This window comes from Papio anubis, chromosome X (genome assembly GCF_008728515.1).
Source record: "Papio anubis isolate 15944 chromosome X, Panubis1.0, whole genome shotgun sequence".
In the NCBI taxonomy this organism is placed as follows: domain Eukaryota; kingdom Metazoa; phylum Chordata; class Mammalia; order Primates; family Cercopithecidae; genus Papio; species Papio anubis.
In genome coordinates this window covers 81189589-81213097 of record NC_044996.1, presented here as the reverse complement: position 1 = coordinate 81213097, position 23509 = coordinate 81189589, and the positions used below count along the sequence as shown (strand labels likewise).

The window sequence follows — 23509 nt, the reverse complement described above, 5'->3', positions numbered from 1 at the left end:
CCTGGAAAGGGAGGAGGCAAATGGGATCAGGAAGGAGTACATAGGAGACCTCGGTTATATCTGCATTTTACTGTTAAGGGGGGTTAGTAGGGGCATGAGTGAGGTTTTTTATTGCTATTGTCTATGCTTTTGTACGCATGAACAAAATTATGGTGCCCTGAAATAGGATGCATTATTTCTTTCTTTCTTTTTCTTTTTTTTTTTTTTTTTTTTTTTTTTTTGAGACGGTGTTTCACTCCGTTGCCCAGGCTGGAGTGCAATGGCGCAATCTCGGCTCATTGCAACCTCTGCCTCCCAGGTTCAAGCGATTCTCCTGCCTCCAGCCTCCTGAGTAGCTGGGATTAAAGGCATGCGCTACAATGCCCGGCTAATTTTGTATTTTTAGTAGAGATGGGGTTTCACCTTGTTGGTCAGGCTGTTCTTGCACTCCTGACCTCAGATGATCCACCCGCCTCAGCCTCCCAAAGTGCTGGGATTACAGGCATGAGCCACCGTGCCCAGCCAGGATGCATTATTTCAAATGGGATCCTACTGAGCCGGGGTACAGTGAAATAATTACTCCCCATCTTTTCTGAACCCCAGATTTCTACCTGACTGCATTTGCTTTGGGACAGCCATTTCAAGCTGTTGACTCACAGAGCTTGCTTACACCTCAAATCCCTAGGCCCTTTTCTACACAGTCTTTTTTTTTTTTTTTTCAGATGAGGTCTCACTCTGTCACCCAGGCTGGAGTGCAGTGGCGTGATCTCAGCTCACTGCAGCCTCCACCTCCCAGGCTCAAGTGATCCTCCCACCTCAGCCTCCCGAGGTTGCCACCATGTCCGGCTAATTTTTTGTATTTTTGGTGGAGACAGGGTTTCACCATGTTGCCCAGGCTAGTCTCAAACTCCTGAGCTCAAGCGATCCACCCGCCTTGATCTCCCAAAGTGCTGGGATTACTGGCATGAGCCACTGCACGGTCTACTTTTAAGCTAGATCACTCTCCATATTGTATTTCTATGACTGAGTTGAGGGGAACCTAAATACCAAACTTACAAACTTACTTTCTTTCTACTTTCACACCTTAAGTCCAGCTTGTCAAAATATTTTTGAATTGTGATTCTTTTATCTTACATATTACTCATCCTTCCAGCTTTCTGTCATTGTTAGAGCTGATAAATATGCCTACCTTATAGAGTAGTTATGAGATTAAAATGAGATTTTGTATTTATGTACATGAAAGTACTCTGAAAACTGTAAAGTGCTATCAAATGTAAATGATTTTATTTCATATCATCAGTGATTTATCAAAATGTGGTAAGGACAAAGCCCAGACTAACACTGGACAAAATGCAGAAATGTGAGCTGGATGAAAGTACACTTTGGTAATTCTAAAAATACTGAGCAACTACACTCAGTTTTTAAATGTACTTAACTATACTACCATCCAGCTCACAGTTCTTCACTTTGCCCATAAAGTTGTCACAAGAGTCTTTGTCAGTTGCCTTGCATTATGCTATCCCTCTGATCTGTCCTTCAAGTATTCTGTCCAAAAGAAAATGGATTTTTCAGCCAGGAGCGGTGGCTCACACCTGTAATCCCAGCAATTTGGGAGACCGAGGCGGGCTGATCACCTGAGGTCAGGAGTTCGAGACCAGCCTGGCCAGCATGGTGAAACCCTGTTTCTACTAAAAATACAAAAATTAGCCAGGCGTGGTGGCAGGCACCTGTAATCCCAGCTACTCGGGAAGCTGAGGCAGGAGAATTGCTTAAACTCAGGAGGCGGAGGCTGCAGTGAGCCAAGATCGTACCATTGCACTCCAGCCTGGGCAACAGAGCAAGGCTCCATCTCAAAAAAATAAATTAAATTAAAAAATTAGCCAGGCATGGTGGCGTGCACCTGTAATCCCAGCTACTCAGGAGGCTGAGGCAGGAGAATTACTTGAACCTGGGAGGCGGAGGTTGCAGTGAGCAGAGATCGTGCCACTGCACTCCAGCCTGGGTGACATAATAAGACTCCATCTCAAAAAAAAAAAAAAAAAAAAGAAAAGAAAATGGATTTGTCTTGCAAGACTTGTTCTCTTTAAACCTGTGACAGTTCTTGGTGATTATTGTTTCACCAAAGAAGAGAGGACTAAGGAGATTGAAGCTTGGTAGATAATAGTACTTTCCATTTTTTTCTAGAAAAGCTTGCAAATGAAGGGAAGTCATTTTAAACTAGTCTTCTAACCCTTTCAGTAATGTGTCTTTCTGCAAACCTGTTTTGCAGTGTTCCTGCAAGGGCTGGTGTGGAAACAAGCAGTGTGGGTGCAGGAAGCAAAAGTCAGACTGTGGTGTGGACTGTTGCTGTGACCCCACAAAGTGTCGGAACCGCCAGCAAGGCAAGGTAGGATCAGTGCTGTTTCCTCTCCCCATCCCTTCAGACCTCCCACTAGTTTCCACCCTCTTTTTCTGCCTTCCGTCCTGAAACCTGGAGTCTCCTGCACAGCTCTTCCTACCCTTCTCCTTCCCTCTGAACCCAGGAAAAGAGACAGTTCACTTCTCAATCCTTTTTCCTTGCTGCTCGCCTGTTCACATACCCCTTTCAGAAACCACAGTGCTTCCCAGGAGATTCCCAGGTATAGAGCTCCCTACCCCCAGGCTTGGCTGTAAAGTTTCGGTACTGTTTTTGAGACGACAAGGACAAGAGAGCAGGCATTCACAGGCATATAGACATGTAAGATCAAACTAGTCCAGAGGTTTAACTGGAACTGTAAGACCCACGTGCTGAGGTAGCAGCTTCCAGGAAGTTAATCCTTCTGACATCTTGAGACATTCGTTACTTAGACTCTCTCCATGGCAACCAGCTAGCTATTCCATGGCTCTAGGAAAAGACCCACAGGAACCAGGCCTTTCTAATAATCACTATTGTAAACCAAGTTAATCTAAATGTCCTCTTAATATTGTTCCCAGGAATAGCAAACTCAGGAAAACCAAATGTGCCCTGGGAAGAGCAGCACCAAGCAGGTCAGATCCCTATACCTGCCTTACACCTACCTGTGCAATAGCAAAAATGCATTACTACAGCTCTCTATGTGATATACAATAATTCTAGCAAGCACGGTCTAATGATGATTCATCATGCATTTCTTGAACATCCACATGTGAAAAGTTTCAACCTGCATCTTCTATTAATAAGACCTCTGGCCGGGTGCAGTGGCTCACGCCTGTAATCCCAGCACTTTGGGAGGCCGAGGCGGGCGGATCACGAGGTCAGAGATCGAGACCATCCTGGCTAACACGGTGAAACCCCATCTCTACTGAAAATACAAAAAAATTAGCCGGGCGTGGTGGCAGGCGCCTGTAGTCCCAGCTACTCAGGAGGCTGAGGCAGGAGAATGGCGTGAACCTGGGAGGTGGAGCTTGCAGTGAGCTGAGATCGCACCACTGCACTCCAGCCTGGGCAACAGAGTGAGACTCCATCTCAAAAAAAAACAAAAAAACAAAAAAACCAAAACTTGTAATATACATAGGCAAGCCAGAAGTCAGGCTAAGAACTGTAGAAGTAGCAGAGACCTTGAGGATCCTCTATTCCTGTGGTTTTTCAATTTGGGTTCAAGAGTCATGAAGTAGCTCCGTGAAAGGGCCTCCAGGCAGAGGGGCATGGCCCCTCCCTCCCTCCTCCCATCTCTATCTGTCTCTCTCAGAATCCGTTTCGTTAACTGAAAGGAATACTAATACAGGCAACACCCAGTATAGATGCTAAAAGGGATATCGCAAATTGTAGAGAGGGGGAGTTTAGTCAAACAAATGACCAAGGTTTTCTTTGCTTTAAACCTGGCCTTGTGAGATGTCCCATGCCACTACCTAGTCTTTGCCTTCAGAGGCTACCTACAAGCATTGCTCCATTCCTTCAGGGATAGAGTATGTCAAACACTGTGACCTCCCCAAGCAGGGCCTCCCTAAGACTTGCTTCAGCTGACTAATCAGGCACTTAGAACTGTTACCTCTTTGGTTGAATGGGAGCAGACTGATTTGCAGCCAAATTTATAATATGCCTGTCTGCTTGATTTTCAGGATAGCTTGGGCACTGTTGAACGGACCCAGGATTCTGAAGGCTCCTTCAAATTGGAGGATCCTACGGAGGTGACCCCAGGATTAAGCTTCTTTAATCCCGTCTGTGCCACCCCCAATAGCAAGGTAGGTGGGCTAAAAGGCAGGCATTGGAAAACTGGATTAGCATCCTTCTCTGCGTTATCTATGACGGACCAGTAGAAGAGAGGCGGGTGGAGTAAAGGTGTAATCAGCTTGCTGGGAACTAGGGGTCGCGCATAGACTAGAGTCTGGTTTTTTCCATGGAATGATCTTAAAGAATACCTCATACTACTGGGAGTATGTCGAGCATCTATAGCAGCTCGGCTGGGCTGAGCTTCTGCCCCTTTCTAAAGTCTATTCATACCTGTCTCTGTCCCTCCTAGATCCTGAAAGAGATGTGCGACGTGGAGCAGGTGCCGTCAAAGAAGACTCCCCCAGCTCCCTCCCTTTTTGACCTCCCAGAGTTGAAACATGTAGCAACAGAATACCAAGAAAATAAGGCTCCAGGGAAGAAAAAGAAACGAGCTCTGGCCAGCAACACCAGCTTCTTCTCTGGCTGCTCCCCTATCGAAGAAGAGGCCCACTGAAGTTGGAGTCATCATCTCTACCCTCAGTCTGGCTTGGGAGATCTTTCAGGTTGCAGCCAGAAGGGGTTTTTAAATGACTTCTCTGGATTTCAGGTTTCTTGCTGTTGAAAAAAGGAAAAAAGCATTACTGAAAAGAAGGTAACCTTTGTTGGATGTTGGCCCTCAGCCTCCAGCTCCAGACTACTACTCGCTGTTCTCCAGAAGGGTGCCAAACCACCTACTGAAGAGAGAACCAACTGACTTTCCTAATGACTCATCAGGAACCAGTCCTCAAAATCATCAAGTTATTTCTTATTTGTGAGCAGTTCAGGCTATCTCATGACGGGGATGAGGCCAAGGCTTTCTTATCTTTTGGTTGTCTCTGCTTAACGGAGGAGCCTGGCCTAGGACGGAGGTTTAGATCTTTCATTCCACCTCAGGAATGGGGTTGTGATCTGTACTGTCCTGACCCTCTCTGAATTGTGTTTCAATAGTACTCTCGATTGTCTTCCATGTTGTTGAAGTAAATGAATTATTTTTAAATGTTAAGTAAGTAAATAAACCTTAGCCCATCTACTGTTCGGGAAGATCCTTCTGTGCTAGAGGGAGAAATAAAATTTCAACCTGTGTTCCTGAGCCCCTGAGGAAGCTATTAAGGGGATTCATTACAAGTACCTGAGCCTCCCTGCCTTATTGGAGCCGCCCTCTTTCCCAGAAGGTAGTGTGGAGTGTGACATGTCTTTATGTTGCTCTGCTACCCTAAGAAATCAGAATCACGTTAGCAAGGCCAGTGGCCTGACCTCCACTGTAGAACCTGCCTGGCTTCCAGATTTGGGAGGAAGAAACCACGTTTACTAACCATCTCCATGTTCTTGCCACAATTTTATTTGTTCTTCACACACACACAAAAAGGTCAACATAGATAGATGTCCTTATTTTGCATTTGAGGAAACTGGGGTACAAAGAAGTTAAGTAACTTACCCAGAGTCACAAAGTTAGTGAGCTAGGACCCGAACGCAGAGCTACCATCCAAGCTTCACTCTAGCCAACTCTCTAGAGTGCCAGCAGCGGCCACTTCTAATGCCCTGCAGCCTGATTTCTTAGTGCAGGAGGGGCATTGCACCATACTGCTGTCCAGTTCCAGGACAGAACGGCACTGGCTCCTTGCATTCTCCTTTGAAAGATGCTTATGCCTCACAATGTATCAGGTTCTCCATCTCTGCTTAAAGCTAAAAGGGGGCCAGCCCTGGAATACCATACACAGGCTGCTGACTGGCCTTGTCTTCTGAGGTGCTCACAAGCCCTGCGCTTCATATCTATGCATTCTGAATTCCAAAACCCTTCTCCCAAAAAAAGCTCCCAAACCATCCCCAAAAACTCAAAAGCCAAGACTCCTCTAGAATCCACCAGAGCCCAAGCAAAAGAAATTGAGCAACAGTCTGCCTAGAATGAAGCCTGCAATGGACTAGGTGACCTGCTGGTCCTCCCTGGCCTCCTGCCAGCAAGCAGCCCTGCTTCTCTTTGCATTTTAATGCCGAGGGAGCAAAGGAGCCTCTGCCATTGCCAACTAGAGCCTCTGGACACAATGGGAAGGCTGAGTGGGAGGGGGGCCAGCTCTTGGCATAAGAGAGCCAGTCTTCCTTCTCACTGTTTGAAAGCCAGTGTGTGGCGGGGGAGGGGTAAGCAGACTTATCCCCAGAGAAAACATCCTTTCCTACCAACACTGCACTAATAGCCCCCAGATCTCGAGTCACCGCATCAGGCATAATGTAGAGGGAGAGGTCAATCAAGCCAGCCTCTGGCCCCCATCCCACCCAGACCCCTGTGCTTTAGCACTAAACAAACTCTATAGCGTGCTAACCAGCCCTTCCCCGCTGATGCTATAGTAACAGCATCTTTTGTATGTGTTCATCTTCCAAAAGCCTGTGACCCCAATATACACTACACTCCTCAAAGGATTCTTGGAAAGAGACTCATATGCCTTAGGGACAAGGCAGCAGAAATGACACAAGTCCTGAATGAGCATCTCCTGTCGGGTGATGAGGGAAGACGGGAGAACTACTAGTGTCACCCAGGATCCACAAGGCCCATGGGGACCTCTGGTCCAGAAACAGGGCAACTTGCTGTCCAGAGTTCAGGAAGTAGCTTGTAGCTTCTGTTGCCCAGGCTGGAGTGCAGTAGCACAATCTCAACTCACTGAAGCCTCGACCTCCCGGGCTCAAGCAATCTTCCCACATCAGCCTCCCAAGTAGCTGGGATTACAGGTGCACACCACCATGCCTGGCTAATTTTTGTATTTTTTCACCATGTTGGCCAGGCTGGTCTTGAACTCCTGACCTCAGGTGATCCACCCACCTCGGCCTCCCAAAGTGCTGGGATTACAGGTGTGAGACACCACTCCAGGCTGCAGCTTCTTATACATGCACCTTGCTGAATTAGAAGTAGGAGCTCAAGAGGGGAGGGGGCCTAATGAATCAAGGCTGTATTCCCAGGGAGCTTGAGACTTGATGTTAGACTTACACACACATACATACACACACACACACACACGCCTTTCCAGTGGGCTGGCTGGGCCTCTTCTCCTCACTGCCAAGCTGCAAAGTTGTGTGGTCACCTCCCCCCCAGCTTCCCGCCAGCCTGTGCCCTCAGCCCTCGCCTCCCTGAGCCAGGACAAAGCCCCGGCAGTGACTGGGAGGGGAACAGGAGGAGGGACAGAGGGATGGGAAAGGCTGCACAAAGGAATTCCTCACCCCAAGCCCCCTGACTGCCAGCAAGTAAAGAAGCAGATTTGCTCTCCCTCCCCCTTCCTGCCTTCCATCTTCCCACCCGGGCTGTACCCAGGCCACAGAGCAGCTGCAGGCCTAGGGAGAGGACCCACACAGCCTCCTGTAGGTGGCAACAGTGCCACCTGTTTGACTCATAGGGCTGAACCGACGACTGAAAAAGGGAGGAGGCAGACCACTCGGAGAGGAGCTGGGAAGCAGTGCAGAGAGCAGAGTGGAGCGGAGCTGCCACTGAGCAAAGGTGTGAGGGCTCGGGAAGGCTGGGGGGCTACAGATGGGAGCTGTGGAGCAGAGACCAGCTCCATCCCGCTGGGCTTGGACTGGGGGATTGAATGGCACCCCTGTCAGCTCCCCTACTTGGGGTTTTCAGGCTGCTCAGACCCTGATCCCATCCTACAGACAGCTCCTGAAGGGAGGGGACTCTGGAAGGCAGTGTCTGGGGCACAGGGGTAGGACCCCAGGGGAGGCAAGAGCTTAGGGCAGGCTATCAAACCAGCTCCAAGATGGGCAGAGGCAAGGGCTTCCCTTTGGGTTGGCTTTTTACCGGGAAGGGTCTCAGAGAGGGGAGAGATTTCCTTCCCCCAGCTCCAGCTCCTCACCCCTACCCTAACCCTCCTTTCCCAAGGCAGCATAAAGAGGGCAGTTCGGAAGCAGCCACACCTTCCTCCTTACCGGACCCAGCCACTGTGCACCCCTCTAAGACTCCATAGCCTCTGGGGAGCTCGGAGGACAAGGGGTCCTGTCCCTCAGCCCACATGCACACATGCTCACACGCTTTGGGTGTATCCAGGGGCTCCTTTACATACTCAAAGTCACCTGAAATCGTATTGTACCGACAGCCAGTTGTGCAAACACAAGTACAAATGCTGACACAAATCGCACACCCTCTCGTGTAGAATCAGTCACATACCCAGCCAAGTCTGGGGATCAGCTCAGTCAGCCAAACCCAGAAGCATAAGGTACAGGGGTCCCCTGCCCCAAGACAACCACACCCCGCATTCACACCTTTGCCCTGCGTTTGTTGTACTTTGACTAAAGCTAACTTAGAGGGTGGGGCTCCTGAAGGCGGGTCTGGGCTTCTGGTTGGGGTGGGGGGACGACTGGGCAGGAAAGGGCAGGACTTGAGGGGGAGGCTTTGTATTTTGAAAATCCAAAGATTCCTTTAGAAGACTGGGAGTGACCCAGGCAACATGTTCACCTCAAGTCTTCCTCTTCTTGGCAGTGCCCTCTGTCCCCTGGGAGGTGGACACAGAGAATCTTTCAGAGATTTGTGATCTGAATAATCTCTATATCCATAGCAACTGGCCAACTAGCTGGGCCTTCATTAGCCCCAGGTCAGAACTGGAACCTTTGCTTCAGGTTACTTCTGCTTCCTGGGCTGGAAAGCAATTCAGCATGGGGCTGCCTCCAGCTTGGCCAAACCTGCTTTAACTTGCTGAACTGAGTTTGCCCCACCCTGGGCAGTTTCTCTTGAGTTCTTTACCCCCAGGGCAAGCACTCCATCCCCAGAGGTGTGTGCTGTTAAATGGGGAGGAGCTGGAGACAGTGGATATGCATCCTGCCCGAAAAGAGGCTGGACCTCTTGGGTGTCCCACTGACTCTCCAGGTACCAAGATTAAAGGGAAACGAAGGCTCTGGAGATTGTCTCCCATTGCCAGGCTTGCAGCTGGGGCTGCTCGCCTCATCCAGTCTGGCACTCTGGGCCTGCCCCGTGACCTCCGTTGCTGAGCAGCGGCCCAGGCCTCTGCTCCTCCCCCGGGCTCCTCAGATACACTGGGAGGGGGACTGGGATCTGCTCTCTGCCAGGGTCCCTGATGGTTGAGTGTCCCTTCCCCCAGGCCTTCACCATGGCCGAGTCCCCCGGCTGCTGCTCCGTCTGGGCCCGCTGCCTCCACTGCCTGTATAGCTGCCACTGGAGGAAATGCCCCAGAGAGAGGATGCAAACCAGCAAGGTGGAGTAGGGATAGAGGGGGGAGGCTGGAAGTCAGAAGGCAGAGGCCCACTGGAGGGGATAAGAAGGCCAATTGTGCTCATAGACAGCTTGGGGGAAGGGGCTCTCTCTCCCAGGAAGAAAATCTCCCTAAAATATGGAAAGAGCTGCCCCCTGAGCAGAGCAGCCCAACACGGGGCAGGCAGCTCCCTTCAGCTGCCACCTGCTGGGGACTCTGAGCTTCAAGTAGGTATTGGTTGTGAGTTTCTCTCCTGCCCCTTTGCAGTGCGACTGTATCTGGTTTGGCCTGCTCTTCCTCACCTTCCTACTCTCCCTGGGCTGGCTGTACATCGGGCTCGTCCTTCTCAATGACCTGCACAACTTCAATGAGTGTGTCATGGATTCCCCCTGCCGCTTCCCCAGCATACATGTCAACCTGCTCCCCACCCTGGGACCCCTAGGCGCCCCACTGCCAGTCATCCCCCAGCCCTGCCCAGCTCCTCAAACCCAGCTCTGCTGCTACCCAATCTCCTTAGAAAATCCCTCCACAGGCCGGGCGCGGTAGCTCAAGCCTGTAATCCCAGCACTTTGGGAGGCCGAGGCGGGTGGATCACGAGGTCAGGAGATCGAGACCATCCTGGCTAACACAGTGAAACCCCGTCTCTACTAAAACACAAAAAACTAGCCGGGCGTGGTGGCGGGCGCCTGTAGTCCCAGCTACTCGGAGGCTGAGGCGGGAGAATGGCGTGAACCCGGGAGGCGGAGCTTGCAGTGAGCCGAGATCGCGCCACTGCACTCCAGCCTGGGCGACACAGCGAGACTCCGTCTCAAAAAAAAAAAAAAAAAAAAAAAAAAATCCCTCCACCAAATCTCAATCCTTGGAGTCCCTGGCCCCGTGAGGGGCTTTCTCCTCACTCCCTTCTAGTCCTCCTGGATCCACCCACCCCACCTCCCCTCAGGCCACTATTGACACCCCTTCCCCCACTTGGACACTTCCCTCTCCCCTCCCACAGATTCCTCTTCCGCCGCTGGGGACACTGGATGGACTGGTCCCTGGCATTCCTCCTGGTCATCTCTCTACTGGTCACATATGCATCCTTGCTATTGGTGGGTCTGGAGGCCGCTGGCCTAACCCCACCTCAGCCTTCCTTCCTGCTTAGTTCTAGCTCCCTATTCTCATCCTGGCCACTGAGGGAGGGGCTAATTCTTGGGCAGGAGGGAGGTACCAGCCTGGGAAGCCCACCTCAGTAACCTTGCTCCCCTCTTGGTGCCCCATCAGTCCCACCACTCTCTGCCCCCAGGTCCTGGCCCTGCTCCTGCGGCTTTGTAGACAGCCCCTGCATCTGCACAGCCTCCACAAGGTACAGTAGGGATGGGAATGCATGGGAGAGGGGGCCACTGGGCCCAGCACTTGGCTGGCTATTTGCTGAGGACCTCACTTTTATACCCCCGGGGGGTCAAGCCCAGGACCTGAAGCCCAGTAAGTATTTGTTGAGTGAAAGGAGGAAAGTAGATGTGTCAGGGGAAGGCAAGGGTCGGGTCCCCTCTCCAGAGAGTGAATGAGCAGCTCACCAACCATAAGCCCAAATTGACCAAGAGGCCTCATTCATCCCTGGGCCCCCAGGTGCTGCTGCTCCTCATTATGCTACTTGTGGCCGCTGGCCTTGTGGGACTGGACATCCAATGGCAGCAGGAGTGGCATAGCTTGCGTGTGTCACTGCAGGTGAGTGGCCAATCTCCAGTGTCTAGGCGGGAGCCTTGGCTTGCAGCCAACTCTAGAACATATCTTGCTCCTATTCCCCCAAGACTACAGGTAGCTCTCAACTCCAGCAGTCAGGCCCTAAGAGGAAAGCGGGGAGGGGCACTGGAGAAGAGCCCGCCTCACCAGCTCTTGTCCACAGGCCACAGCCCCATTCCTTCATATTGGAGCAGCCGCTGGAATCACCCTCCTGGCCTGGCCTGTGGCTGATACCTTCTACCGTATCCACCGAAGAGGTGCCAATGCCACTGCCCCACTCACCCTTGCTGGCCACTCCTGCTCTGCCACCTGCACTCTGCCTTCCGTCCCCAGAGCTCTCCCCTTGCCCATTCTTGAAAGCCTGTCCCCCACTCCCCACAGGTCCCAAGATTCTGCTACTGCTCCTATTTTTTGGAGTTGTCCTGGTCATCTACTTGGCCCCACTATGCATCTCCTCGCCCTGCATCATGGAACCCAGTGACTTACCACCCAAGCCTGGGCTGGTGGGACACCGAGGGGCCCCCATGGTGAGTGTTGGACAGAATGCTGGGAGGGTCAGGAAGGTCTGCTCGTCCGCGCTACAGCGGCCAGGCCTGTGGGTTCCCAGTCTCCCACCCTCCCCTGCTACCTCATCGCCTATTCCCTTTCATAGCTGGCTCCCGAGAACACCCTGATGTCCTTGCGGAAGACAGCTGAATGCGGAGCTACTGTGTTTGAGACTGATGTGATGGTCAGGTGAGGGAAGCTGGGGCTTAGGGGACCTGGGGGGGCTGAAGGATATGATGACCAGCCCCAGAGCTTGGCCCTCTGACACCCCTTGTGCCCTCAGCTCCGACGGGGTCCCCTTCCTCATGCATGATGAGCACCTGAGCAGGACCACGAATGTAGCCTCTGTATTCCCAACCCGAATCACAGCCCACAGCAGTGACTTCTCCTGGGCTGAACTGAAGAGACTCAATGCTGGGTCCTGGTTCCTAGAGGTGAGGACAGCCTCTGCAAAGAGGCAGCCACCTACAGGGACACTCAGAGAGGGCAGAGTTCATTCTGTTGATAAGCATTTGCTCAGCCCTGTGCTAGGCAATAAGAACATAGTCTGTGCTCTCACTCAAGTCACTTCCACCCAGTAGAGAGCCTAGGCAGCAGACGATTCAGGAAACCCAGAGCAAGAAAAACATTTTCCTGCCTGGGAGAGAATCAGGAGTGGATTCATACAGGACAGGATGAGAGTCTTCTCCTAAGATGCACAAAGCAGGGAACGGGAACTCCATCAGAGGGAAGAGGACATGTAAAACCCAGAAGTCTGAAAAAGGGTGTTTCCAGGAATAAAGTGTGGCTGAATGTAACTGAGAGAGACAATTCATGGGAGTGGTAGGGAGCAGAGGCTTGGCCTTGAAGATCTCCGAATGCCTGGCCCAGAAGTGTCAACTTCAATCCTGTAAGTGGTACAAAATATTTAAAAGGATATTGAATTTTTTCAGTTCCTCTTTCCCTGATTGTAAAAGTAATACATGTTCGTTGTAAAAAGTAAAACATCAGAGAAATAAGAAATAACATAGAAATCAAAGTCTCCCATAATCCAATCCCTCTGAAATATTCACTGTTAACAGTTGGATACACACACACAGACACACACACAGTTCCCAACTTCTGAGGTTCCACTTAATGATTTTTTTACTTTATGATGATTTGAGATTGATATACATTCAGTAGAAACTATACTTAGAGTACCCATATGACAATTGTTTTTCATTTTCAGTACAATATTCAATAAATCACATGAGATATTCAATACTTCATTACAAAATAGGTTTTGTATTAGATGATTTTTGCCTAACTGTAGGCTAATGTAAGTTCTGAGCACACTTAGGGTAGGCTAGGCTAAGCTAGGATATTTAGTAGGTTAGGTATATTAAATACATTTTTGATTTTCAATCTTTTCAACTTAAAAAATGGGTTTATCAAGATACAACCCCATCATAAGTCAAGGTGCATCTGCATACACAAACACACACTCTCTATTTTGCACAAATAGAATCATTACACAGACTCTTTTGCAATTTGCTTCTTTTCCATTTAATTCTTTACATCAGATCAGATCAGAGTGATTAAGAGCAAAGGATGTCTGGGTTTAAACCCTGGCTCCACCACTTACTGGCTGTGTGACCCGAGGCAGCATTTCTTAAGTCTCTCTGTGCCTCAATTTTCTCATTTGTACAATGGGAATAATAACAGTACCTACCTTGTAGGGTTATCGGGAGGATTAAATCAGTTAATACACATAAAGTACTCAGAACACTGCCTGGCACATAGTAGGTACTTAATAAATGTTAGATAGCTAGCTTTATCCATGTCAGCAATTAGGAAGTGAGGTCGTTCATTGAGAATAAGGAGAGGAGAGGAGAGTAGCAGAGGCTTGGAATAACACTAGGGGGAATGGAAGAGGGAGCAAATCAAGAGCAAGTAAAAGGATTGCTAAGCAGTGCTGAGAGCGAAAAATAAGGACTGCAGTGCCAAGAGCCCACATTTTGTACTCTGCCCGTGGCAGTGCTCAGTCCCCAGTTCTAGTGGTAGAGGAGGCAGACAATTGTACAACTGAATCAGTCTGGGAGTTGTAGGGCAAGTGGGACAGAAAGGGAGCTGAGAGTGCTATGGAAAAGTAGTTCAAGCTGTGGATGAACCATGGGTAGGGGATGTAGGTGCAGCTAGAAAGGGGCTGATGAACTGGGAAGAAACCAAAGCGTCAAGATTGCAGAGGTCTCCTTGAGACCAACGAGAAGATGTAGTGGGAGAGAGGAAGTTAGGAAACTGGAAGGGCAGGAGGTTGAGGTCACGGAGTAAGTTGTTAGATGGTCTGGAAGAAGGCCACGGTTTGGAAAAAGGCCCTGGCTCAGAGGTGGAAAGAAGCTGGACACCAAGTGGAAGATATGAGTGAAGATAGTGAGGATGGGGGCAAGGCCGGGAGGCCTCTTCTGGTCTTGAAATAATTGTTCTTTCTTATAGAGGCGACCCTTCTGGGGGGCCAAACCGCTGGCAGGCCCTGATCAGAAAGAGGCTGAGAATCAGACAGTACCAGCATTAGAAGAGCTATTGGAGGAAGCCGCAGCCCTCAACCTTTCCATCATGTTCGACTTGCGCCGACCCCCACAAAACCACACATACTATGACACTTTCGTGATCCAGACATTGGAGACTGTGCTGAATGCAAGGGTGCCCCAAACCATGGTGATGTTTCCAGGACCCCCTCTCCCCACCCTGCCTTCCCTAGGCCATGATGATGATGATGATTTTGAGGCTGCCCCTAGCCCCAGGGCCCTGCCCCAGCTCACATACCCCATTCTGTGGTCAAACCTCTCTGCCCCGTCCCTGCCCTTGGAATCCCTAGGTCTTCCCCAGCTTCACACCCATCCTTCCTGAACCACAGGTCTTTTGGCTACCAGATGAAGATCGTGCTAATGTCCAACGACGGGCACCTGGAATGCGCCAGATATATGGACATCAGGGAGGCAACAGAACTGAGAGGCCCCAGTTTCTCAACCTCCCCTATCAAGATCTGCCACTATTGGATATCAAGTGAGTGCTAGAGGAAAGGAACCAAGGGGATCACATGAGGCTTAATGGCAGGGAAGAACCAATTCAGGGAGAGCAAAGCCTCTTCATTCATTCACTCATACATCAAGTATTTACAGAACACTTGCCACGTATCAGGTAGTACTGCAGGCTTTGGGGACACAACACGAATCAGACAGGCAAGGTTCCTGCTTTTGTGGAATACATGTACTACTGAAAGAAACAGAGAATAAGTCACTTAACAAAATACATGCATATTGGAAAGTGAAAAAGTGTTATGAAGACAAAACAGAGAGATGTAGAAGAGTGGTTAGGTTTGGGAGTGATGGGCTGGAGCAGGGAGGTGGGTGCAGCCACATTAGGAAGGCTGGTTAAAGAGGTGATATCTAAGCTGAGACCTGAATGGTCGCAAGGAGCTAACTACGAGCTGCAGAACAGGAACGGCAGCCTAATGAGCAAGGGGGAAGGGGAAGCTAGAGAAGCAGGCAGGGGTCAAATTGGGTAGGACCTTGTAGGCCACGGGAAGGATTTTATTCCACAACAAAGAGATCAGGGTAAGACAGCATGAATCGGGGAGAGTCCCAGATGTGAGCTGAACCCCAGAAGCTGACCCAGCTGAACCATGACGGACTTCAAAGCATCGGGTTGCTAAAGCCTCTTATAAGGTCCTTGTGTTCAGATAGAAAAATGTGAACTGAATGATAGCCCAGTTATCATACATATTTCTTTTTTTAATTTGAATTTTAATTTAAAAAATTTTTTTAGAGATAGGGTCTCGCTCTGTCACCGAGGCTGTAGTGCAGTGGCCTGATCATAGCTCACTGCAGCTTTGAACGCCTGGGCTCAAGTGATTGTCCCACCTCAGCCTCCTGAGTAGCTAGGACTATAGGCGCACACCACTATGCAAGGCTAATTTTTTTTTTTTTTTTTTTTTTTTTTTTTTTGTAGAGACAGGTTCCTACTACCTGCCCAGGCTGGTTTCAAACTCCTGGCCTCAAGCAATCTTCCTGCCTTGGCCTCCCAAAGTGCTGGGATTACAGGCCTGAGCCATTGCCGCCCTCAGCCTCCTGGTTATAAGCATGAGCCACTTCACCTAGCTATATAAGTATTTCTTTCCCCAAGTTATCACCAAAGAGGAAGACATGACATAGGGTTTGGCTCTCACCTTAGTCTTGTCCTGGTCAACACCAGCTGCTAATCAACTGCTGATCACGTTTCCAAATGATGTGAATTGGTGATGAATACACTGATGATGGAATCGATGCCCTGAAAGGTCTAGGTGCTGTAAAAAGATAGGCCAAATCTAGCAAGATGAAATGCACCAGGGATAGATGTAAAGACCTCTATTTGGGGCCCAAAAGAATTTCAGTTGCATAAAGACCAGAGAGGAGACACTGGCATCAACAGGAACGTGTGTGAAAAAGATCAGGGCTTTCATTGAACAGTATACGTAGTGAGTCATCAGTGGGATGTAACATTGCCAAAGGCTAACCTGACTCTGGGCTACCTGAATACAGGCATAGTGCCCAGAGGACAGGAGGAGATAGTTTTGCTCTATTCAAAGCTGACCCAAGTTGGCCAGGCATGGTGGCTCCCACCTGTAATCCCAGCACTTTGAGAGGTCAAGGTGGGAGGATCACTTGAACCTAGGAGTTCAAGACCAGCCTGGGCAACATAGCAAAACCCCATCTCTACCAAAAAAAAAAAAAAAAAAAAACTTAGCTGAGCATGGTGGTGCCAACCTATCGTCCTAGCTACTCTGGAGGCTGAGGCAGAAGGATCACTTGAGCCCAGGAGGTCGAGGCTGCAGTGAGCCAAGACTGTGCCACTGCACTCCAGAGCAAGATCCTGTCTCAAAAAAAAAAGGCTGGTCCAAGCCTATTTGGGATATTATTTTCAGAGACAGGCCCCATATTTTCAAAGGAACATTGATAAATTGGAATATATCGTATTAGAGAGGCTTGTACAGGGAAGGAAATAATAAGAGTAATGGCTGAAGGAGCTGGAGCTGTGAGGCCTAGAGAAGGCTCAGGGAGACAGGGCCTCTGCTCAGGACTCAGGGGAGAGACACATTGTGTGGCCCCAGATAGCAAAGCTAGTACCCATGGGCAGAATCCACCAGAAGACAGAGTTCAGCTATGAAAGGAAAATCACTGTTGGTCAGGGGCTGCTATGGAAAGGCAGAGTTGATACCTCCTTGGCAGTGGCACTGTAGATTCAAGCACAGGCAGGGGGCTGCCTCCCAGGTCCCGTGCACCATGATTCTGGATGTTCCCTATTTTCTTTCCCACCTTCACAGGGCATTGCACAAGGATAATGTCTCAGTGAACCTATTTGTAGTGAACAAACCCTGGCTCTTCTCCCTGCTTTGGTGTGCAGGGGTGGATTCGGTCACCACCAACGACTGCCAGCTGCTGCAGCAGATGCGTTACCCTATCTGGCTTATTGTAAGGGCTCTGGGACTGTCACCTCTCCTCTTCTTCTCCCATCCCTGGTTTTCCTTAATTCTGTCCCTCTCTTCCTTACTTATTTCCCCTGATATACTGCCCTTGGGACCTTTTCCTATTTTCACAGACCCCTCAAACCTACTTAATCATATGGGTCATTACCAATTCTGTCTCCACCACGCTGCTTTTGTGGACCTTCCTCCTCCAAAGGTGAGTGCTTTGTGCCTCAGCTTTCTGGGTCCTTACTTTCTCCAGGGCCCTGGTGATGAGGCTGCTTCAGACTCATATATGCTGCCCAGGGCTGAGGGTCTGTTTAGTTCCTTTGAGATTCTTAGGCCCTTCCTTATACTATCAAATTGGCTTGAACATGGGAAAAGCACTTAGGGGAGCAGGTGTGGGGGCTGGAAGGGCCTGCTTGAAGCTAGCTGAACTCACAATGGGAAGCTTTTCTCCCCACAGGAGATTTGTTAAGAAGAGAGGGAAAACTGGTAAGAACTTTCTCCCCTCACCTCATATTTCTCCTCCTGTAGCTTTCCCCTTGCTTAACTCCCTAGATGACCTACCCTCCCGCTCCTCCCCAGGCTTGGAAACAGCAGTGCTGCTGACGAGGATCAACAATTTCATGATGGAGTGAATGCCCTGCCCTGCCTCCCCACCCAAGGCAGTCTACATTGCGCAAACAGCAAGGGTTGGAGAGCAGCTGAAATGGAATGCTTCAGGGGTGGTGGGTTGCAGTGAGAGGAGCTTTGCCAACAGGAGATTTTGAACCATGAGGGCCCCTTGCCTAGGTGATGGGCATTCCCTAAGCTGCTATGGAATCTGCTCCCCTTGGGGTTTTGACCTGAGATGTTTGGGAACACAGTGAGTCATGAGAAGTCTCTCCCCAGATGAAACTAGAACAGAGGAAGTAAAAGGGAGATTGCTCGGATAATGTCTCAGACTTGTGTGCACGTGTTCTTGCATAGAAGGCACAGGGTGTGTCGGGGTGGGATAGCTTGGAAGAGAGACTGAAGGAGATAACGAAATGGTCTTTCCCGGAGAACGGTAAGATGATAGAGACACCATCGCCACTCCACGATATACTTGTCTTCCCCGACCCTTGCAACTTAGCTGTTTCCGTGCCTAGAGGCCAGAAGCTGAAAAGCCCGTCTAGCCATGTAATTCTGTGCTTACAGGTGGCTTTTTGCTGTGCGCAGCCTTTTCTTCAAGGCAGGTTGGTTCCTGTATCTTGTCTTAATCTGTTACTCAAAGAATGTAATCTCCATTTGGTCATAGCCTAATCTTTTTGGCTCAGGGGCTGGGGAGAGGAAGCACCTTCCATCTGTGGTTGGATGGGACACGACCTTGAGGGGCCATCATGGGGAGATGGGAGGAGGTGGACTGGAGGTGGGAGGAGAATCACCTGCGGCAATGAAGGACACGCGGGAGGCCCGCGGGAGAGCAGCCACCTCGGGGGCGTCCGGAGGCCAGGCGCGCGGTGCAGGGTTGCGCTGTAGCTCCACCTTGTGGCCGCCCCAAGAGGAGGGCCGCATCCGTTGTCGCCGTGACGTATTTGCTGAATGCCACCTGTTTTCCGTGCCGCTTGGGGACTCGTGTCCTTGACTCAGGACTCCGAGGGCAAGGTCCGATTTCCACAAGTTTTCGCTCCTCTGGGCTGCGAGCAGGGTCCAATTTCCGGCCCAGCCTTCCCTTCGAGGAGCAAGTTCCCCAATGCGTTTGCGGCTCGGGAGTCCCTGGGCTCCGCAGCTAAGGTGGCCAGTGCGGAGCTGACCGAGAATGAAGAGTCTAGTAGAAGCAGGGAGGGCCTAAGGCAAAAACGGGGACAAGAGGGGCTCTGTGGTGACCCCACAGTCTTCCGCCACACCCACATTCGACCTAGTTCGTATCTCCACACGGAGGGAAGTAGAACTAAGGAGTTGGCCAGGTAGGGAGGTCCGGTTCTCGGTTCCTCCTCTCTCTCCAGACCCTGGGGCAGCACTGGCATCATCGGGACAAGACTCGCCCCCCAACCCTCGGTTGCTGGGCAGCCGCGGGAACTACAGTTCCCAGTGAGTCCCCGGCCATTTCCGGTCTCCGGCTGGACGCAAGCGAGTTTGAATCCGTGTTCCCGCCCCCTTCTCCCGGGCCCACCCCTTCCCTTTCTGGCCGCCCCGCCCTCTCTGCGTATCCCTGCACACTCCGGCTCCGGCGGCCGGCCGCGCCCACGTACCTGGCCTGCAGCTGGCACGGTGGGCGGGGGTGCCAGCATGCGACGCGTGGGGAGGCTGGAGGCGCACGGAGAACGAACGCCGCAATCAGTGCTCCGGTCCTGGTCTTCCTGGGGGTCCACGCCGCTGTGTACCGGGCAGGTCTCTCCCACACTCCGCCTTTTCGAGCAGCGTTCCCTTACTTTTCCCGGTTCCCGATCCATACCCCCTCTGTCAGACTGGCTACCAGCCTTAGCTCTAGGGCCCCCAGTCGGCCTGGTACTGCCCGGCTGTCACCTCTCAGCACGTACCTCCTCCCCCATCCCTACTTTAATGTCCCTTCCCAATCGCCCAGTCTCTTCCTCCCCTCACCTCCCAACCTCACCTTGAAGACCTCCAGCAACTCCATCCCTGCAGCCCCAACCTCTCGGCTCTCACACTCTCAGCTGTGGTCCTCTAACCTTAGCGTCTGGCCCCCCAACCGGAACGACAGCACCCAGCCCCAGCCTCTAACCCCTTTCTCCTAGCCCCTAGCCTTGGGTACGCAACCTTGAGCCTGCCACGGGAAATCCTCACTCTCTTCCCAGGAGAACTGGACAGCTATAGCGGCTTAACCTATAGGCCCTGGGCTGGATTCTGACACTGACAAAAACTTAAGGGCGGAGGACCCGGGGGAGCTGCTCATTGGGGTTCGGATGTAGTTGCTCTTCGTTATTTTTAGCTGCTGACTCACCGCTCCTGGCATCCGGGTTTGGGGCTAGCAGGCTGGGCTAGGGGGCTATTAATAGAGCAGGAGCACAGCCCCGACCCAGTTCAGTTTGGAAACACAGAGAGCAAGAAGCGTCCCCTGCCACCATGCCCTGTGGAGATGTGGACTGAGCAGTGGCTGGGCCAGATGCTCTCTGGCTGCCAGTTACCTCACCCTGGTATCTCTACCTTGGAACTCTGGAGGGAAAGCCCACGAGGAGACTCCTGGGCACAGCTCTCCCCTAAGCTTGCCATGGCTTGGGGCTCTGCCACAATCAAGCTTCTGTCGTACTAGCTGAGAAGGAAGAGATGCGTCCCAAGTGGAAAGATTGTTTTGGTCATGGCCTTGGCCAGCCTGGGCCCACTCCTGGGCCAGAATGCTAGGTTACTAGAAGGAAAAGCTATGGATTTCTGGTCCCTCACAGCCTTCATAAGGATGGAGTGCTTCAGCATGGTCCTAACACAGGGGGCACAGAGCTGGGGATCCCCAAACCAGAGACAGAGCTCAGAAGCTGCCAGATTCTGTGCTTACCACACCCCCAACCCCGCCATTCTTTTTCTTTCTTTCCATTTTGTTGGGCTCTGTCCCTACTCACAGGGATTCACAGACCTCATGATCTCTCCCTTGTCTGGAGAGAAACCGTATTCATGAAAGCCACGGAAAACTTGTCCCCAATGAGGTATGAATGATCCTTTATATATTGTCATTCCAATGGACCTTTTTATTTTAATGGGCTAACGTAAGAGTTTCCTAATGTATACATTGGGAATCGTGAGGAAATCTTGATGGACTGATCAAAATTATTCCCACGCAAGCTCAATTTGCTAGAATTCCCATTGACTAAGGGTGCACACCCACAACAATGCTCCTCCCCTCCTTGCAAATCAGAAACTTCCACCTTCAGCGACCCGAGTCTCCAGCCCCCAGATGAAACCACATTTGGGGCAAGAGAGATCGTTTCACCACACACAAAATGGAGGTCACCCAGTGAAGCTCTATTTTCAAGAATGAGCCCAGTTTATCAGACAGCAGCGGACCGCGGTCTCAACCCCGTCTATTTGCTGAAGGAGCAGGAGAGGCGGTGGAAGGGGAGAGAAATGGTCTCTCTGCTTGAAAATCCCTTCCTGAAGTCCTCCATCGCCTGGTTGCCTAGCAACCAGAGCTGCCTGCAGCGGTGTGGGGCTGCTTTTGGTCCGTAGGGGGCGACTGTCTCCCTGGGGTCTCAGACTGGAGCCCTGGCAGTTGGGAGGGGGGTTCCCTAGTTAAGTGTCACAGTGTCTCAGTGTGGCTGACCTCCTCCCAGCCTTGTCAACCCAGTCCAGTCTGAGCGGCAGGGAGCCTATGGAATGAGGAGAAGCTCACTATGAATCTGAAGGGATTTTGCTCACAATCATTAAAAAATGAAGAGAGAGGGAGGGTGGGAGGAAGGGAGGAAGGAACCTGTTAAAGGGGATAGGACAAAAAAGGGGATAAGGAAGGGGCCTGAGGAGGGCAGTTTGACCCTCTCCATTCAATCGAGGCTTATCAATGCTTATTTTTCAATCAGAGCAGTTCAGAGGTTGAAAGGAGTCTAGCAATCTCTATTGACAAACTGTTAATCATATAAAAGACTAGGCTCCTGGGTTACCAGCCCAGCCTAGATTTGGTCATTAAGGAAGATATTCATTCATTCATTTGACCATAATTAACACTAACCCACTATGTACCACGCAGTGTGCTAAGTGTTCTACATTCAACCCTCACAAGAACACTGTGATTATTTCCTTTTCACAGATTACAATACCAAGTCTCAGAGAGGTTAAGTAATGTCCAAACACAAAAATAGTGACTGGATTGGGTCTGATTGAGCAATCACTGTGTGCCAGTTCTAGGAGTACAGAAAACAATACATTTCTTTTTTCTGCCTAATGAACGCCTAGTCACCCTTTGGGACCAAACTGAAAATATCATCTCCTTTGTGAAACTTTTCTTAAGTCCCCTTCCCCCAACAAGCAGAACTGATAACTTGCTTTTCTATACACCCTCCTGAAATACCACTTTTCACGGGTATGGTAATGATCTGCTTCCATATTTCCATTTCTCTCACTTTGAGCACCTTGGTGACAGGGCCTGTGTTCATCTCCAATTGGATATCTAATAAACATCCTAAACTCAACATGCTCATTTCTGAACAGCTGACCTTTTCCCCAAAAAATGACCCCTCCTAAAACTGTCCTTATCTCAATTGATGGCAATTTCACATCTCCAGTTGTCCTGGCAAAAAATCCTTGGAACCACACCTTGTATCCAATCTGTCAGCAAATCCTTTCAGCTCTCCCTTCAACATACACCCAGAATCCAACCACTTCTCATCATCTCTGGTGCTACTATGCTGGTCCAAGGCACAACCATCTCTCAGCTGGATCATTTCAGCAGCTGCCTGACTAGTCTCACTGCTTCCACCCTCGCCCCATGGCCTATTCTCCGCAAAGAAGCTATACCAATCCTGCTAAACCCAAGTCACATCATGCCAGTTCTCTGCACAAAACCCTCCAATGGCACTCCATCTCTCTGAGAGGAAAGCCAAAATCTTTACATTGGTCTACAAGGTCCTACACAATCTAGTCCCTTATTAAATCTCTGATCTCGTCTCCTGGCATTCTCCCCTCCTTACTCTCTGTTAAAGCCACTTGATTCTCCTGGCTGTTCCTTCAGCAAGCCAGATGCACTCCTTACCAAGACCTTTGCACTCCTTACCCAGGACCTTTGCACTGGTCTCCCCTTGCCAGGTTTACTCTTCTGCATGGCTCACTTCCTCACCTTCCTCAATTCTTTGCTCAAATGCCACGTTTTTGGTGAAGCCTACCCTGACCAACCTATTTAAGATTCCCTCTATTTTAATTTCCAGTTTACAGTAAATACAGGGTACAGTAGTCCTCCTTTATCCATGGGTAATATGTTCCAAGATCCCCAGTGGATGCCTGAAACAGCAGATAGTACCAAACCCTATGTATACTGTATTTTTCTGAAGTGATAACCAAGATGGCTACTAAGTGACTTATAGGTGTGTAGTGTATGCAGTGTGGATACACTGGACAAAGGGATGATTCACATCCTGGGTGAGATGGAGCAGGACAGCACAAGATTTCATTACATAACGGCATACAATTTAAAACTTATAAAAAGTTTATTTCTGGAACTTTCCATTTAATATTTTCAGACTGCAGTTGACCATGGGTAACTGAAACTATGGAAAGTTAAAACCATGAATAAGAGGGGGAGTACTGTATAAAGGAACGAGATAAATGACACCATGAGGAAAAAGACAAATCCAAAACAACTGACTGGCACTCTTCAAAAACTTAATGTAGTTAATTATTTTTTTTTTTTTTTTTTTTTTTTTTTTTTTTTTTTTGAGACGGAGTCTCGCTCTGTCGCCCAGACTGGAGTGCAGTGGCCGGATCTCAGCTCACTGCAAGCTCCGCCTCCCGGGTTTACGCCATTCTCCTGCC

The 23509-nt window shown here is 50.2% G+C and overlaps 3 protein-coding genes across 7 annotated transcripts in view; 2 read left to right on the top strand and 1 right to left on the bottom strand.

The window, feature by feature from the left end:
* KIF4A (kinesin family member 4A) overlaps positions 1 to 5200 on the top strand; it is a 130012-nt gene extending 124812 nt beyond the window's left edge. The window contains exons 29-31 of the mRNA XM_021932678.2: positions 2249 to 2365; positions 4036 to 4158; positions 4437 to 5200. Coding sequence (XP_021788370.1) covers positions 2249 to 2365; positions 4036 to 4158; positions 4437 to 4640 — 444 coding nt within the window. The 3' untranslated portion in view covers positions 4641 to 5200. The remainder of the gene's footprint in view (positions 1 to 2248; positions 2366 to 4035; positions 4159 to 4436) is intronic.
* A 2096-nt stretch (positions 5201 to 7296) lies between these two features.
* Positions 7297 to 18019, top strand: GDPD2 (glycerophosphodiester phosphodiesterase domain containing 2). 4 transcript variants are annotated; one of them, XM_003917840.3, is made up of 16 exons: positions 7297 to 7643; positions 9241 to 9354; positions 9619 to 9722; positions 10346 to 10439; positions 10634 to 10693; positions 10957 to 11055; positions 11234 to 11327; positions 11452 to 11597; positions 11723 to 11805; positions 11900 to 12050; positions 14071 to 14292; positions 14492 to 14640; positions 16937 to 17084; positions 17212 to 17294; positions 17544 to 17572; positions 17666 to 18019. In XM_003917840.3, the coding sequence occupies exons 2-16, from the start codon at positions 9250 to 9252 to the stop codon at positions 17716 to 17718; spliced, it is 1620 nt and encodes a 539-aa protein (XP_003917889.1). In that variant the 5' UTR covers positions 7297 to 7643; positions 9241 to 9249; the 3' UTR covers positions 17719 to 18019. The 4 variants fall into 4 exon arrangements, with proteins under 4 accessions (XP_003917889.1, XP_003917890.1, XP_003917891.1 ...); XM_003917841.3 differs by lacking the exon at positions 9241 to 9354; XM_003917842.3 differs by lacking the exons at positions 9241 to 9354; positions 9619 to 9722.
* On the bottom strand, positions 12050 to 20005 carry LOC103880762. Of its 2 annotated transcripts, XM_009197767.4 has the most exons (4): positions 19294 to 20005; positions 18487 to 18889; positions 15803 to 15919; positions 12050 to 12503 (listed from the first exon to the last, which is right to left on the bottom strand). In XM_009197767.4, the coding sequence occupies exons 1-3, from the start codon at positions 19492 to 19494 to the stop codon at positions 15819 to 15821; spliced, it is 705 nt and encodes a 234-aa protein (XP_009196031.1). In that variant the 5' UTR covers positions 19495 to 20005; the 3' UTR covers positions 12050 to 12503; positions 15803 to 15818. The 2 variants fall into 2 exon arrangements, with proteins under 2 accessions (XP_009196031.1, XP_017809783.1); XM_017954294.3 differs by lacking the exon at positions 12050 to 12503 and having other exon boundaries at positions 15663 to 15919.
* Between the last annotated feature and the right edge of the window lie 3504 nt (positions 20006 to 23509).

What these genes read in the sequence shown, in the direction of transcription:
- LOC103880762 (XM_009197767.4), bottom strand. Translation starts at nt 19,494, where the DNA reads ATGGATCGGGAACCGGGAAAAGTAAGGGAACGCTGCTCGAAAAGGCGG. An exon ending in CCGTGCCAGCTGCAGGCCAG is followed by an intron (nt 18,890 to 19,293) that starts GTACGTGGGCGC and finishes TTTTTGCCTTAG; the next exon opens with GCCCTCCCTGCTTCTACTAG. An exon ending in CGTGTCCTTCATTGCCGCAG is followed by an intron (nt 15,920 to 18,486) that starts GTGATTCTCCTC and finishes ATCTTTTTACAG; the next exon opens with CACCTAGACCTTTCAGGGCA.
- GDPD2 (XM_003917840.3), top strand. Translation starts at nt 9,250, where the DNA reads ATGGCCGAGTCCCCCGGCTGCTGCTCCGTCTGGGCCCGCTGCCTCCAC. An exon ending in GACACCGAGGGGCCCCCATG is followed by an intron (nt 11,598 to 11,722) that starts GTGAGTGTTGGA and finishes TCCCTTTCATAG; the next exon opens with CTGGCTCCCGAGAACACCCT. An exon ending in CTGGGTCCTGGTTCCTAGAG is followed by an intron (nt 12,051 to 14,070) that starts GTGAGGACAGCC and finishes TCTTTCTTATAG; the next exon opens with AGGCGACCCTTCTGGGGGGC.